This window comes from Neltuma alba, unplaced genomic scaffold (genome assembly GCF_004799145.2).
Source record: "Neltuma alba isolate B1F8T4 unplaced genomic scaffold, ASM479914v2 tig00005357_pilon, whole genome shotgun sequence".
NCBI lineage: Eukaryota > Viridiplantae > Streptophyta > Magnoliopsida > Fabales > Fabaceae > Neltuma > Neltuma alba.
The window spans coordinates 9,907-26,379 of record NW_021634079.1 but is presented as its reverse complement, the minus strand read 5'-3'; the positions used below and the strand labels follow the sequence as shown (position 1 = coordinate 26,379).

General features: G+C 36.6%; 2 protein-coding genes across 6 annotated transcripts; both read left to right on the top strand.

The window, feature by feature from the left end:
• The first annotated feature begins 820 nt into the window (after window positions 1–820).
• Window positions 821–3,597, top strand: LOC114747557 (probable WRKY transcription factor 31). The gene is made up of 6 exons (XM_028935912.1): window positions 821–1,125; window positions 1,249–1,353; window positions 1,604–1,771; window positions 1,872–2,216; window positions 2,328–2,441; window positions 2,554–3,597. Exons 1-6 carry the CDS (start codon window positions 880–882, stop codon window positions 3,268–3,270), a joined length of 1,695 nt encoding a protein of 564 aa, XP_028791745.1. The 5' UTR covers window positions 821–879; the 3' UTR covers window positions 3,271–3,597.
• Window positions 2,286–14,495, top strand: LOC114747558 (aspartic proteinase-like). 5 transcript variants are annotated; one of them, XM_028935915.1, is made up of 14 exons: window positions 2,286–2,290; window positions 10,819–11,199; window positions 11,291–11,351; window positions 11,606–11,700; window positions 11,836–11,948; window positions 12,035–12,203; window positions 12,317–12,356; window positions 12,464–12,528; window positions 13,036–13,149; window positions 13,256–13,320; window positions 13,435–13,591; window positions 13,674–13,793; window positions 13,918–14,006; window positions 14,102–14,495. In XM_028935915.1, exons 1-14 carry the CDS (start codon window positions 2,288–2,290, stop codon window positions 14,184–14,186), a joined length of 1,557 nt encoding a protein of 518 aa, XP_028791748.1. In that variant the 5' UTR covers window positions 2,286–2,287; the 3' UTR covers window positions 14,187–14,495. The 5 variants fall into 5 exon arrangements, with proteins under 5 accessions (XP_028791748.1, XP_028791750.1, XP_028791749.1 ...); XM_028935917.1 differs by lacking the exon at window positions 2,286–2,290 and adding an exon at window positions 10,309–10,360; XM_028935916.1 differs by lacking the exon at window positions 2,286–2,290 and adding an exon at window positions 10,332–10,348 and having other exon boundaries at window positions 10,785–11,199.
• The last annotated feature ends 1,978 nt before the right edge of the window (window positions 14,496–16,473 follow it).

The following is a 16,473-nucleotide window of genomic DNA, read 5'->3' as shown; positions in this document are numbered from 1 at the left end:
TATAGATATTGTTAATTAAGTAATTGAAATTTTACAAATAGTTGTTGTGACTAATTTATTGATTATCACGTTGATTTGATATATGATCGAAATTTTTTTTTGGGGGGGGGGGTTATATACTCCTATGACTCTAACCTTTAAAATTACATGACCAGTTGATCAAAATAATTGAGTACCATATTCAATTGAAGTCTTCTAAAAAATCTTCTTGAACCGGGCTCTTCCTTTTTCTTCTTTCTTTTGGCATGCTTAGACATAATTTATGTTGAACTGTATTATTGATGATTATCAAGGGTATGATTTTCTACACAAAGCATAAACAAATGTGAGTTTTTAAATGGTGTTTTGTGTAACGCGTAAATCTCACCACAACTTGATGCTGTGCAATAATGCAAGTGAATATGTCAAAACATATTATGCTTATTAGCTTGATGATGTTACGTAATAGGAATACTTAATTAATTAAACCTGTCAATAGGAAAAATAGAATTTTAAATTTTGAAATTTAAACTATGCAATTTTAAGAATGGGGAGGATGAAGTTAAAATTTAGAAGAGTAGTAGGAGAAATGGGAAAGGGAAGCAGGCCCGCTGGTTGGTCAAAGTAGTTGACTTTGATTGATTTTGGTCACGTGGAAGGCGCCGCACTATTCGGGGCGGTGGCCCTTTCTCTTCATTTGCTTTTTTAGAAGCAGTCAAACTCTTTTCCTCACGAAACCTCCTTCCTCTTCCCCTTCTTTTCAACACCTGACGCACTCTCTGACGTTTCCTCTCCTTTTATAAACCCTCCTTCGTTCCTTTCTTGAAGACTTCTCACTTCATTCACCTCCCACGCTTTCTTCTCCGCGTAGTCGTCTTCCTTCTTCTTCTCTCTTCTTTTATGGACAAAGCATGGGGTCTTGCTCTTGATTCTTCTCCCGCCGCCGCTGCTTTCTCCCCCCACACCATGCTTCCCTCTTTAGGCTTCCCCGTTAATCTCACTCGCCCCTCCGCCGCCGACTCCCGCCTCCCCCCCGGCGAGCTCGACTTCTTCTCCGATCGCAACAACCCTCCTCCTCCTCCTCCCCCTCTCAAACCCGTCAAGAACGAGAATCCTCCCCCCGAATCACCCCCTTCCCATGTCAACGTATGCGCCCTCCTCATCTGTCATCACTTAATCTGGATTAAAACATCTTTTTTTCTGATTTCTTGACTATACATATGGTTATGATGCTGATTCCGTTCTTTAATTTTGTTTTTTTTAATATAGACTGGCTTGCAACTCCTTACTGCTCATACTGGCAGCGATCAGTCTACGGTGGACGATGGAGTTTCATCTGATGCCGAAATCAAGCGAGCCAAGAGTTCAACCGAGGTACGCTTATATATGGTCTTCGTTAATTGTTTAATACAAGAAAAGATCTATATCATATATATCCCGATCTTAGTTAGTTCCTGTTTATGATAATTTTAGGTGCTATCCTTGTTAATTCATAGATATTTATCTAACGCTGGTAAAAATTTTGATGTATAATTGATTTCTGCGTGTCGAGAAATAACTTTTACTGCAAATTTTGATTACCGCCCGACTGTCTGAAACTGAGAATTACGGGTGTATGTTTCAGTTGGCGCAACTGCAAGAGGAGCTTCAACGTATGAATGCTGAAAACGTGAAACTGCGGGACATGTTGAGTCACGTGAGCAGTAATTACGCGGCTCTGCAGATGCATCTTGTCACTTTAATGCAGCAGCAGCAGCAACAGATTCAACGTACGCAGAGCACAGGAAATGAGGTAATTAAGAATACAGTGGAAACACAAGATTATGTTATGGCCAATTTTTATGTATGAATGTTTCGAATCTCGTATGCTTACCTAATTTGGGTTGACTTAGGTTGTTCAATCAAAACCTGATGACAAAAGAGAAATTGCACCGATGCCGCTTCTGGAATTGCGGCCTAGAAGTGGAACAGCTGAAGTAGATAACGAGATATCCCATTCAACTTCTGATGAAAGAACAAGGTCCACCACCCCTCCTGTTAACAACAACAGTGGTAAGAATGAGAGGGAAGAGAGCCCAGACTCAGATGTTCATCCCCAAGGCTGGGGCAGTGGTCCTAACAAACTTCAGAAGCTGAACCCCTCCCCAAATTCCACCGACCCATCAACCAGTACCGCCGCAGAAGCCACTATGAGGAAAGCTCGCGTCTCAGTTCGTGCCAGATCAGAGGCACCCATGGTATGTCTAGTATTAATTTATCAAGAACTAAATTGTCTATATCTGCTAATTAAAAGACACATCAGAATTTCATGGTAATAACTGAGACTGATCTCTGTTTGACTCTTACAGATCAGTGACGGGTGTCAGTGGCGAAAATACGGACAGAAAATGGCAAAGGGAAACCCTTGCCCTCGTGCTTACTATAGATGCACCATGGCGGTCGGTTGCCCAGTTCGCAAACAAGTAAGCCTTTTCATCTTTTTGTGTTATATAGTTATATACTATATAACCAATAGTATCAATATTTGTAGTAGTGGAAGGCTGACGAGGTTATGCGCTCTTTCGAATTGTTAAGGTACAACGTTGCGCGGAGGACAGGACGATTTTGATAACTACCTATGAAGGAAGTCATAACCATCCGCTGCCGCCGGCGGCGATGGCGATGGCATCAACGACGACTGCAGCTGCTAGCATGTTGTTGTCGGGTTCGATGTCGAGTGCAGACGGAATAATGCATCCGAACTTACTGGCCAGGGCTATTCTTCCATGTTCGTCTAGCATGGCTACGCTTTCGGCTTCGGCTCCGTTTCCCACTATAACATTGGACCTCACTCACAATTCAAACAGCAACATTAACAACCCTATGCAATTCCAGAGACCTCCATTTCAGGTACCTAATTTCCAAGGGCAGCCTCAGGTTCAACCAACGGCGTCAGGTCAACATCACTTGGCTCAGGCATTTTCGCAAGCACTTTACAATCAGTCCAAGTTCTCTGGCCTTCACTTGTCCCAGGATATGGGTTCGTCGTCTTCATCTTCTTCCCAATTAGCCCACCAACCTCCCAGGCCGGTGCAGCCAAGCCAACCGCCGCAGCCATCATTGGCAGACACGGTGAACGCGGCTACCGCGGCCATCACGGCCGACCCAAACTTCACAGCGGCGCTCGCGGCCGCCATCTCCTCCATCATTAATGGCGGCGGCGTGCCCTCGAGCAGCAACAACAACAATAGCAGCGGCAATCCCAACATCACATGTGGTACCACAATCAGCAGTTTCTCAGGGAATCCGTAAAAGCTTTGTCTTTTTCGTTTCTCGTAAATTTGTTTCTTCTTTCATACTTTTGGGGAGGGGGGAGAACGAAATGAAAAATGTTCATATGTTTTTTTTCTTCTTTAAATTTTTCTCCGTGTCTAGCGAGGGAGGAAGATTTAGATCACGAGGGAAGTCTCATTCTTTCTTTGTTATTTCATCGTTATTTGAATAACTTGGGATTAGGATTATGCGAGTAAATAGACAGGAAGAAAAGAACACACAGTACCTACTACCGATGTATCTCTGTATCTTGTACCTTAAATTTTAGCAAATTTTTAAAATATGAGTACCGTCCATTATACTCCACTTGTACCAGATTTTTATTCACGCAATAGACTCAAAGTCATATTCTGAAATCGCCGTCTGAAAACTGACAAGGAAATTAGTAGAGAATATCTCTTGAGCCGGGGCATCTGGATCAATCGAACTTATCTATATGGTTCTGGGGAAATTTCACAATCTGGGGAACTCGAAAGCAACGTAGACGACCGAGTTTTCCGAGGAGGACAAAAGAAGCGTCAAGAAAGAGGCAAGGAACAGTGTATGCTGAGAAAGAATAATGGGGGGATTAGTGTGATTGGTCAAGAAATACGGCCATTGCAAAATTTCAAAAATGACAGGTAAGAGAAAGAAATGGGGGGAAGCTTCGGGGGCAAGTACGTGGACTGGACGTGGGCACTCGGTTTGCGTGGAAGTAATAAAGAAAAAGAAACGGAGTAATGATAGGGTCAATGAAGTGAGAGAGAGAGAGACAGGGAGAGAGAGAGTTTCATTGGATTGGAGCAAGCTGGATTGGATTTTTGACTTACTTTTACTTTTCCACGAGACTCACGTTAGGGCCCACCTCGGTGCCATTCAACCAATCATGTGTGAGAGATGGCGAGGTGTCCAGTCCAGCACGTCACTTCTGTGTATGTCTGAGCTGGTCGCACCGTACCTTATCCACCGTACCCCCCGGTCTTCTTCCTCGTCTTCCACCTTTGACTTGTTCTTTCTCTCTCCCTCTCCCCCCCTTAATAATAATAATAACAGACTCACACTTGATCTTAATTTTATGCATAATCACTTGTTAGTATTAATATAATCATGTCAAATATTAAGTGCCATCGAAAATAATACTACTTCGCTTCGTTTTCAAACAATATAGTAATTCATTTTTGAAATTTCATTCCATGTTAGAATATGAGAGCTTTTTAAATATCCAGCTGATCAATAGTCGATATTGTACCACATAGGGCAATTTAAGGTCAGAGGCCTCAAACTGAGGGATTACTCCCCCATGCATATGAATGACCTCGTTACACTCTTGACTTTTTTCTTTCTAAAAGGCACTACTGAATTCGATCACCAAAACATGAGAACATCCAATCAGGCATGTGTTATGGAAGAGTAAAATACAAGTAAGACTGATTTATTCTTTTGAAGCGATAATGGATTATGATTTTCCCATAATCTGTTTTCCCCCCTTCTCAATTTTTAAATTAAAAAAAATGAATGACTTCAATGCAATATCTTCTAAAAGCATTATTAAAATATTTTATAAACTACAATTTATATTCTAAACTGGAGGGATTAGTCTATGTGCGTGTGTGTATTAAAGCTGTTTTCGAGATTTTTGCATTCTTTTTACTTGGAAATTAACCCACAGAAATAGAGTCTTATAGGAGCCACTACTTCTAGTGTTTGATCGTCAGCAAATGTTTTCTTCTTCTTCTTCTTCTTCTTCTTCTTTTTTTTTTGCCAACAACACATCGGAGCTTGCTTATATAACATAGCCCTCGAAAAGTTAACCCTGTATAAACTATGTGTAGGGGGGCCAAAAAAACGCAGTTGCAAATGGAGGTACGGATATATGATTTCTTTCATTTGTAATTATATATCTACTGTACGTGGACAATAATACACGAGAACTGAGAAGTCAGATCTGTTTAGAGGAAGCAAAGATAAAAATGATTGTTTAATTTGTGAATAGGATCATGTGATTGCATGTGAAGGTGGAAGACCTATGCAAAATGAATTTTATGGACAACTTACGACAATCTTTGAAAATGAGCCCAGTCACATTTATTGAAACTAATATTACTTGTGAAATCGATACTTTTTTTAAAATAAAAATATTATTCTCTTCTATGCAGATCCATGTAATCTGATATATATTAACAAAATAAGATATGATACGATATGCACTTATATGATACGATATGCATTTATTGAGTTCCATCCATTTGAAAAGTTTTGATATTTCTTGAAGAGCAAGAGACACATCGAGAGCTCACGGTTTTGAGAGTGATTCATTTTATTGATAGTCCTCTAGTTCTTATATAGTACCTAATTGTTGAGTTAATTTTGATTCTAAATAAAAGACTTATTTATCATATTTATCAGTTTTTTCTAAATTACTCCTATGAATACTCCCTTAACTATAATCAAGTAGAAAAGGAATGGAGGATATTAAGAAAAATGATTATTGTGTTTTAGGAAAAAAACATGTCATATTTTTTATAATTAACTAATTTACCTGACTTTCTTAATCTAATTAAATTAGTTAAATAAGTCTTGTATTAAAAACTAGAGGAGTACTTTCTAATGAAGACTTGGATCATGAATTTTACTTAACCATAAAAAAGGGAAGGTCAATTTTTCATTAATTTCTTGATTGTGTGTATGTTTGTTATGAAAGTGAATATATATACAAAAAATCATTTTTCCATCAAGGAAAACCACTTGCAAATTTCCACTTGTGTTGGCGTGGGTCTCACCGTGTATTTTATTTAATTTAAAAAGTATGGAGATATGCTAAAATGTAGTAAGTTGATTCGCATGGATATCCCGATCGATGTATTTAAAATTAAAACATATTTGAATTAATAAGTAAGATTGATGTGTATGTCCCAATGTATTTGGTTGATTATATTGCCACGAGTCCATGTTACATATTTGGGTCAAATCAAATGACACTTTTTAGAGATAATTTCGTAAATTCACGTTCTAACTTTAACATCACCCGAAGATCATTATGTTTACGAGTCATTTTGGAATTCCAGAGAAACAAAGTTAGATTTCCCGACCATTCTTATCCCTCCAACCAATGACATGTAGATGAGGACGCCAAGTCCAAAAGGAGAATAAAGAAATGCAAAAAGGAAAGAACAAGTTCAGGAAAAGAAGAGCCATCTTTTTCAATTAGTTATAAGTTTCAAGAGGTTAAAGGTTTCATGCATGCATGTGAGTAAATATCCAATCACCTTCGTCGCGTGAAGCTCCTTCAATCTCTCCTTTTTATTTTGTTCAACATTCAATGAACCATTAATGCTTCTAGATTTTTACTCTCAAAACTCCTTTTCAGCATCCATCATTTGCTAAAAAGCTGTTTCTTTTCTTTTATTTCAGAATTCAGAATTAAATAAATGCAATGTTAAATTAACTGTCGGCAAAAGAAAAAGTTCGATTTACCTTGTATAATTTTTTTTCCCAAAGCAAATATATCCTTTGATTAAAAGTAATATTATTAGAAGTATTATTGGATATTAAATATAGATTTTTTTTAATAGAAATTCAAATTTTGTGGAAGACTGGCCCATTCCATTTCATTTTTATCAGCTGGGGGTATCTGAGGAAAAAAATTTCTAGGTATGTCCAAGTAAAATGCTTCTCATCTTAATTAAAAAAAAAGACGAAACGAAGCGGCAGAAATTGTTCCGTTAGGGCTTGTCCTATGTTGTGATGGGCCAACCAATAAACAAAAGGCCCAGTCCATGTGGGCTAAATCGGGCTAGCAGGCTCTCCACTTTTTTGGTCAAAAGCAGGCTCTGCTTGTTTTTGCCAAAGCAGGCTCTCTACTTAACCGGGCTAAAACGAATAGAAAATGGATTAATGGCCTAGTGGATCTATTTCAGCGCATAGAAATTTAGTATTTTTTTAAATTAAAGTGCACAAGCTTTATTAATTGGAATATTTGAGTTAAAAAAAATTATAATATAAATGTTCAAAATAGTTCACACATCTAAGTGACTAAATAATTGTCAGAAAATATCAAAATTATGATGTGAAACAAAACAATAGTGCACATCATCATACTGACCTCTGAGTGTAAATTGGAAAAGGAAAACTAGAGTCACCAGTGAGGATTATTGAAGACGGAGCAAAGTGAAAAGACAAGCAATACTGTGAATCCAATGAAGGATCAAAACAGTAATATGAAACTATGAGCAGTGAGGAGGAGGAAGAAGAAGCCATAAAAACTACAGAATGGAAGGATAGTACGTAAAGAGTAAGGAAGGAAAATGGAGGTAGAAATGTAAAAGAATTGTTTTGCTGTGTTGTGAGTGATATATACTGATATGTGGGGAAACGTGTGGTAGTCGGTTGCGAGTAGGTAAGGGAATGGAACACTCTGAACAAAAGCATGAACTGTAGAAGGATGAGGACAGTGACAGGGACAGGAGAAGGGAGCAGAATAGAAAGAGTGAAGGTCGCAAGTTAAAAGGAGTGGCTGTTGGGAATTGGGATAACCTGCGAGTTATAGACGAGGTTGCTTGCAGCCATGGAAACAGTATTCCTCCCACTTGGACTACTACGCCATGCCTTGCACTCTATGTCTTTGCTTTTCTCCTTACCACCTTCCTTCCTTCCTTCTTCTCTCACGCTACTTCTGTCTGCATCTTTCTTTTCTTCTTCCTTTCCATAATTAATTAGACGACGTGGATATATATCTACAATCTAAACAAACAGATATTCGGATCCGCGTTCCGTGCTCATCACTCAAAACGTGGACGTTTTGAGTGCTGACCGTGAGGGACCTTTTTTTTTTATTACAAAAAAATATATGTATTAAAATTATTTTTAGTTAAAGTTTATCTAATACTCTTAAATATTTTAAAATATTTTATCATATCCTGAAATATTTTCTCATATGTATTTAGTGTTCTAAAATATTTTCTGACACTGTATTTGAAAAAATATTTAAGAATCTAGTATTTTAAAGTATTTTTTGATCTATTTGGTACCTAAAATATTTTTTCATATATGTTCATTATTTTAAAATACTTTGTGACTGGGCTTACCTAAAAACATATTTTAGGATCTAGTATTCTAAAGTCTTTTATGATTTATTTAGTATCATAAAATATTTTTTAGTATTCTAAAAAATTTTATGATACAATATCAAGAAATAGAAATTTTTTTAAAACATTAAATGCACGTGAAAAAATATTTTAAGGTACTAAATAAATCATAAAATACTTTAAGATATTGAAAACATCTAAAAAAATATTTTTGAGTACTAGATAAATGTTAACCAAAAATAATTTTAATACATACTTCTTCTGATTCTTAATATAAGAGTTAGTTTAACTAATTCAAGTATACTACAAAAATTAGCTAAATTAGTCAGTTGTAATAAATAAATGTTGTTTTCTCTAAAATGCCTCTCACTAATTATGTGTATTAACTAAAATCAACAATTGATTAAATCTTTAACACGTACAATTATTATAAGGACTATATTGAAAAAAATAAATATATATAAGAGATAAAGTAGATTATAATATTATATTTAAGACTAAATTAAATATCAAGATAATTTTTATATTAATAATTTGACATGGTATAAATTTTTTTGTAACAAAAAAATAAAAATAAAAATGCTCAGCACTAAAAAATAAAAATGCTCATCAATGAGCACGGAATGCGAACGCCAGATATTCATTCAATATCTCTAATAATTACTAGAAAGAAATTGACATATACATGAAAAGTACAAAATTCATACACAGAAGATATCATTCACGTATTTCTTGTTGTTTTAGTACAAAGGCCGGCTCGAACTTGTCTCGATCTGTGCTACCCATCCAAGAGATTGTTGGCAAATTCAGGTCTTTATTTTTTTGACCAAAACAATAAAGTTTTTAAACCGAACATTTTGCCTTTTCGCCCAAATAATGACTATTGGGTTTGCAAGTTTTGAGGGGTGTTTTCGTGACGCAAGTCAAGGCAGATCCGTTATGGCAACTTGGAGTTTGCACTTAATGGCAGGTGTTCTTGTTTTGTTGAAAACAAATGGCAGATCCGTAAACTGCATTCCTTTTGATGATCTTTTCACTTTTCTTTCACTGCCTTGAGCCACATATTTTCACTTTTTTATTTCTTTCCATTTTGGCCTTCCCAGCCCTTTTAAATTTTACAATATTCAACACATCCTCCAATCCCAATCCGTCACTTTAAAGTTTAATTCTTAAGCATTAAGCTTTCTCTTCGGCCTAACCAAGTCTTAATTCTCCCCAAATATCATTAATATCATATATTATTATACTCTTATACGTCCTCATCCTCACACTAATTCTCTTTGTCATGCTCATTATTTTATGTTGACAAACGCGATGCGCCAACCATTGATGGATGGTTTGATGCAAATACCTTTGAGAGTGAAATAATTATATTATACTCATCTATTTAGAAACAAAAACGTGAAATAGATGTGGTAACGCAGTTGGCTGGAACTGTTCTAGTTTTACCATGAGTTTCGAATTTGAGATGTGAGAATGTAGTATTTTTAGGACCAAAAACACCAACTTTAATAATTCCTGTCATATCTTGATTTAGATTAGTTTGAATCTGTTGTTATACTTGAAAGATGGCCTGGTTGAGAATAGCGGTGTCACCACACAAAGAAAAAACGTGAAATAGAGATTATCGAATAAACAATCCGCTTTCTGTTTTCTTTTTTATTATAACAAACGCGCTAAAGAACAGAATAAGGGTAGTGGGGGGTTTAAAAGCTCGAGAATGAAGGAGGTGGAGGTGTCGCGTTCTGAGGAAGGCAAAGCCTGCTTACGCATTTCCGTTATCAATTTTTTAATTAAAGGGTGGTCATCCTTTTTCGACGGCTCCAGATCACCCCCATTTCATCGGACGGTTCCCATCAAAGATTCCAACGCCTCGCTTTGCCTGTCTCCACCAGAATCGCGTCCTTTTAGTCTCTCCCCCATACTTTAACCCCTCGCCTGCTCTATTAAAGCCTCGCACTTTCCTCATCTCGCCTACCTCTGTTCTGACTCTCTTGTGGATCCTGGTCAGTTTTTCATTCCCATTTCCATGATCATGCAATCTGTTTCCAACATTCACTTGCTCCATTAAAGATTCTGTTTTTGTTTTTAGTTTATCATTCCGATTTGTAGTGGGCTTTACTGCTTGATTTATTGTGATGATGATCGTTGATCATGCGCTGGTCTGAATACAGAATCGGTTTGATTGTGGTGTTCTTTTCTCTTCGGTTCTTATTCTCTTTTGTTGTATACCATTCCTATGCCTTCTGATGCTTTTTTTTTCGATTCCTTCGTCGCGAAGATAAAAAAGGAATCTCTTCTCTTTTTTTTTTTTTTTTTTGGGTTTTATCAATTCGTTTCCTCGCGATTTGGATGTCTTTCCTTCTAAATTCTCATTTACTTCTGAATGCATGCAGTCATTTTATAATTTTCGTCACTGGCTTTATGTTTTTCTGAACTGGAAATTCTCTGTTTGGTTGACCAGTTCGGAATGGGAAACAAGATGAATGCTGTTCTGTTATGTTTCTTTCTGTCAAGCTTGTTGCTTTCGCTGGTTTTTTGCGAGCCCAGCGATGGGCTGCGTAGGATTGGACTGAAGAAAGTGAAGTTGGACCCGAACAACCGGCTTGCTGCTCGGCTCGGGTCCAAGGAGGGAGAGGCGTTCCGATCTTCCATTAGAAAGTATCATCTCCAAAGTAATCTTGGAGATGCTGCTGCGGGCTCTGATATTGTTGCGTTAAAGAATTACATGGATGCTCAGTACTTTGGTGAAATAGCCATTGGTAACCCTCCTCAGAAATTCAGCGTTATCTTTGATACGGGGAGCTCTAATTTGTGGGTCCCATCGTCCAAGTGTCATTTCTCGGTCAGCTTTTATAGACTCATGCCTTCCATAATATTTCTATGTTAGATTTACTTTCTCATTTTGCTGATTTATTCTTGCATTTGAGGTGCAGCTTTCGTGCTATTTCCATGCCAAATATAAGTCTAGCCAATCCAGTACCTACAGGAAAAATGGTTCGTCTACCTTTTCCTATTGAATAAGACTCTATAACTGCTCAGTCTGTTATATTTTTTTTGTCTTTTGTTAATCTTGCTGTCTTTCTTTATCAATAAAGTATTCTATGGTCTGATCAGAATCTCAATTTGACTGAAACATGGAGTTTCTGAGGGATAAAGTGTGTCTGATCACAAAATTGACAATTTGAACCAGAGATGTTGAGGTGTCGTCTTCTTGTCTAACGATCAAATTTGTCTCGCTGTTGTTGTAGGAACTTCTGCTGCAATTCAGTATGGTACTGGAGCAATTTCTGGTTTCTTTAGCTATGACAACGTCAGAGTTGGTGACATAGTTGTTAAGAAGCAGGTAATGCCGATTGCCAATCCCTACATACGGTTTTTTTATTTTTTGGGTTGGGGGTTGTGTGAGAAAAAAGCTGAGTTCTTTTACTATATAGTTGAGTTAATATATTGACATAGAATGCCTTCCGTTTCCCGTCAGGAATTTATTGAAGCAACAAGGGAGCCTGGTGTTACATTTTTGATGGGCAAATTCGATGGTATTTTAGGACTTGGATTTCAAGAAATCTCGGTTGGAAAAGCTGTTCCAGTGTGGTAATAACACATTTAAATTTTGTTCCCACGTTTTACTTGGGTTTTGTTAAATGTCCATGTGATCATAGGGCATACACTTGTCTCAGGTACAATATGGTTAAACAAGGTCTTATTAAGGAACCAGTATTTTCGTTCTGGTTGAATCGTAATCCAGATGAAGAGGAAGGGGGTGAGATTGTCTTTGGTGGTGTTGATCCTGCTCACTACAAGGGCCAGCACACTTATGTACCTGTGACACAAAAAGGCTATTGGCAGGTTGTTTTTCAAGTTATTTGTTTATCGTTCTACTTTCTGATGCATTTGTTTATGCTTTATTTTTTCCCACTTATTATCTGCTCACTGTTAATTGTGTCTTGGTGTTTTGATAGTTTGACATGGGAGATGTCCTTGTTGATGGCAAATCCACCGGTACGTGTAGGAAACTGATAAGACATGCTAATATGTTTTCTTTATGACATGATTCCTTGCTTTGCGGTTTTATACTTTGATCCTGACCTGAGCATATTTTCCTTCAGGATTTTGTGCCAATGGCTGTGCAGCTATAGCCGATTCTGGGACTTCTTTGTTAGCAGGCCCCACGGTATGAACTAATGCTTCTAGGGTTATGGTGATATATGCTATGCAACTCCTCGTTTCTGTCAGTAGAATTTGATAGGCCTACAGATTCTGCACTGACCACTTGGGATAAACAGTATAATAGGGGGTGGGAGGTAGTAAGATGACTGAAATGCTGACTTAGGTCAGAAATAGCTAAGTTGGTTTTGGTTAATCTGAAATTTTAAATGTTGACGGCATTGCTTTTGTGGATTTGCCCCCTTTCATATTGATATATAGTTTATTTTTTTCAGTTATGCGGTAGTTCTCATTTTTTGACAAGGTGATATCGAACCTGACAACCAAATAATTATTCCTGTTAGGTGCACAGCTTTTTGTGTATGAAAATGGAATCAAGTTTCCCAATATTCTTTTAGGCCTCTGTAATTTGATAATTAAGTTCCTCCATTACATCATTAAATGGGAGAAACTCTTGTCCATTGCTTGTGACTAACTTGTTTTGCTGATCAAATATCTGGTTGTGCTCTTTTAGTCCGTAATTACCATGATAAATCAAGCTATTGGAGCTGCTGGAGTCGTTAGTCAAGAATGCAAGGCAGTTGTTGCACAGTATGGGCAAACAATAATTGACTTGCTTTTGTCTAAAGTAAGGACCATTTTTTGCCTCATTCTTAGCATTCTTTTTGCTGTGAGACCAAATCTGGTCACCACATTGGATGATGAATTTTCATGTGGCCCTCTCACTTCTTTAGGAAGAACCGAAGAAGATTTGCTCCCAAATTGGATTGTGTGCTTCTGATGGTACTCACGGTGTTAGGTAAGGCCTAAAGATCAATCACCCCAGGGATTTTCAGTTATCGTCTCTGTCACCTTGATATATTTGATGTTTTGTGATTATAATTAATGAAGAGTCTCTCTATTTCCACTATAGTATGGGCATTGAGAGTGTGGTGGATGAGAATGAAGGAAAAACACCTGGTTTTACGCGAGATGCTACCTGCCAAGCCTGCGAGATGGCTGTCGTATGGATGCAAAGTCAGCTGAGGCAGAATCAGACAGTGGATAAAATAATGAACTACATCAACGAGGTGAGTTTTCGCTTTGCCATTTCAGTATATTCATCCGGATCCTGTTGTTCCTCTTGACTCTAGCCTATGATGGTTTTTGCAGCTGTGTGATAAAATGCCTAGCCCAATGGGACAATCCGCTGTTGAATGTGGAAAAATCTCATCAATGCCTGCTGTTTCCTTCACTATCGGTGATAGAACCTTTGAGCTTGCTCCAGAGGAGGTACAGTGACTTGACTTGATTACTTTCCCTTTGTGAGAGGGCTGATCATCACCACCACTACTGGTTCTGCATGAAAACTCCTGTACTGATTTTTTTTTTCATTGGTGTGGGGTTTCTTCTTCAGTACATACTGAAGGTGGGAGAAGGCCCTGCAGCTCAATGCATTAGTGGCTTCATTGCTTTAGATATTCCTCCACCACGTGGCCCTCTCTGGTATATTGACCTTTTACTTCCATTGTTGAATACTGTTTTTCCTGCTTTTAATGAAGATTCTCACTCAAATGATTTTCACACACAAAATAATGCAGGATCCTTGGAGATGTGTTCATGGGGCGATATCACACAGTGTTTGACTTCGGAAAGCTGAGGGTGGGGTTCGCTGAAGCAGCATGAAACAAAGTGATGTTTCCCCCAAAAGCCATGGTTATTTGCTTGTGGTTTTTGGACTCCTAGCTATCATAACGGACCTTAAAAGTGTTATGGCTTTGTATATACTGTCGACTTACTCTCGCTACTCGCTTGACTGGTGTTTGTGAGGCTATGGCCGTAATGTGGCACTGAACTATGGATTAAAATGTTAAGTTAAAAGGGTTGTAGATATGGCTCTTGGGATTTCTTATTTACTTGCCGTCGTTTCTGTTTAGTTGCTTGTGTGTGATGTGTTCGTCATGTCGTTTATTAGCAAGATTAGCAATGTTTCAATTAACAAGGTTAGCAAAATCAACCAGGAAAGTAATTAAGATGTTTGATGAATTAGTTAAAGGTGCTTGAGATGATAATGGTACAACGTTAGGGGGTGGAGAAGAATGAAAACGATAGAAAAATAAATTAACCCAGTATAGTAATGTTACATTGAGGTCAAATTAATTTCTATATTATCATCCAATTTTTGTTATATCTTGATAATCTTGTTGGTTTTATAAAAGGCGGTGTATTTCTTAATTTATGAAAAATAAAGAGCTGCGTGTCGCGTAATTTAAATAAGCTGCTGGTTAAAAAGAAGTTGAAAAGATATTATTTTATTTAAAAATCTTTTTCTAATTATACCATCCTTTATCAAAAAGATTCTGTTCTTATCAAGACCATGGAAGATAAAGCGTAGATGGTTTTTTGTTTTTTGTTTTTAATTTGGCCTGAGAAAGCGTTGTGGTTTATAATCTGAAATATTGGAAATGCAAAAACCAAAAAAAATCTGAAATATTGGAATTGGATAAAATATAAGAATTAGCACACACCCCTGCCCACACGCAACTAAAAAGAGAAATCGAACGTTTAATTCAAGATCATTTTACAAATAATTTGGAAATGTTCCGCCTTGAATTACTTTGGTGGTCCTTGTAAAATTAATCCTTAATTTTAATATTAAGATGAAGATTTAACTCCACTTTATCTTAAATTGATTTTCAATTAAAATTATTTTAAATAATAGATTGAAAGTTATATTTAAAATAATGACATATTGAATAAAAAAAATTAAACGTATCATAAATCAAATACCCAGAGTTAGTTAATATTATTACATCAGAAAATAACATAAAAATAAAATACTAAAACATTGTCGAAAAAATGAATATCTGATTCATTTATGTCTTACTTTATCTTTTAAACCAAATCATTAAAAGATAATTGAGGATTTTTTTTTTTTTTGGGAGAAAAAGAAAGGAAAATCAAATCGTGTTGCTAGCATGCACATCTCTCTCTCTCTATATACACATACTTTGGGAGGATATGTGCACAAGAAAACCATAAAAGTGAGTAGAGACCATAAATATCATAAAAAAGGTTTCCAATTTGAGAATTCCCAAAAAGACGATGATGACGATGAAAGGAACAAGAAAAGGGCAAAAGCGAGAGCACGAAGAAGACACAGTGGGAGGAGAAGAATATAGCAGCAAGAAACAGAAGACGATGATAGTTGAGGACACAGATGGCAATATCGAAATTGTGGAGTCTCCAGAAAAGGCAGAGCGTATTGCTGCGCTGAAGAAACGATTCGAAGGCACCATCTTAAGAGCCAAATTGAAGCAATCTGAATGTGCTGAGACCAGAAGAAGGCTCAGAGCTTTTTGAAATTCCATCTCTTGTTCAAACACAATTTGTTCATTTATTTATCATAGATTTCAGCACTTCATATTATGTTACTTTGAATATTGAATATTCTTTGTATCTATTTTTTTTTTTAAACCTATGAGTTTTTCATTCATATAATATTTCAGTACCTTAATTTAAATACATCTTGCATTACATGAAATTCTTCTACTCTTAAACTCATACTTAAATTCTAATATGATTATATTATGATTATTTCTAGAGAATATACGCAAGCACTTCACTCACTTTGTGTTACAATAAATTCACTTTGGCGTTTCTCACAGAAATTTAAAAAATATTAAATTACGTAATTCCACCTATCATCTACTTCAAATTCAATGTGCTCCTCTAATATTTAAATTTGATTTTTTTATTTTGGTATAACTCGTAGTATCCTAAGTCACTTTGGGTTAAGTTAAAGTCCTCCCAATTTAAGCATTCAGAATTGTGTTCTCTTTCTTATTAAAATGAGACCACTTATTATCTCAACTAATAGTTTGTTGATTTTAAATTGGAATATGTATTAAAAAAAAAAAAAAAGATATGTTCTTGTATTCTGGATTCTATTGGAAACTTACGTCGGGTATAT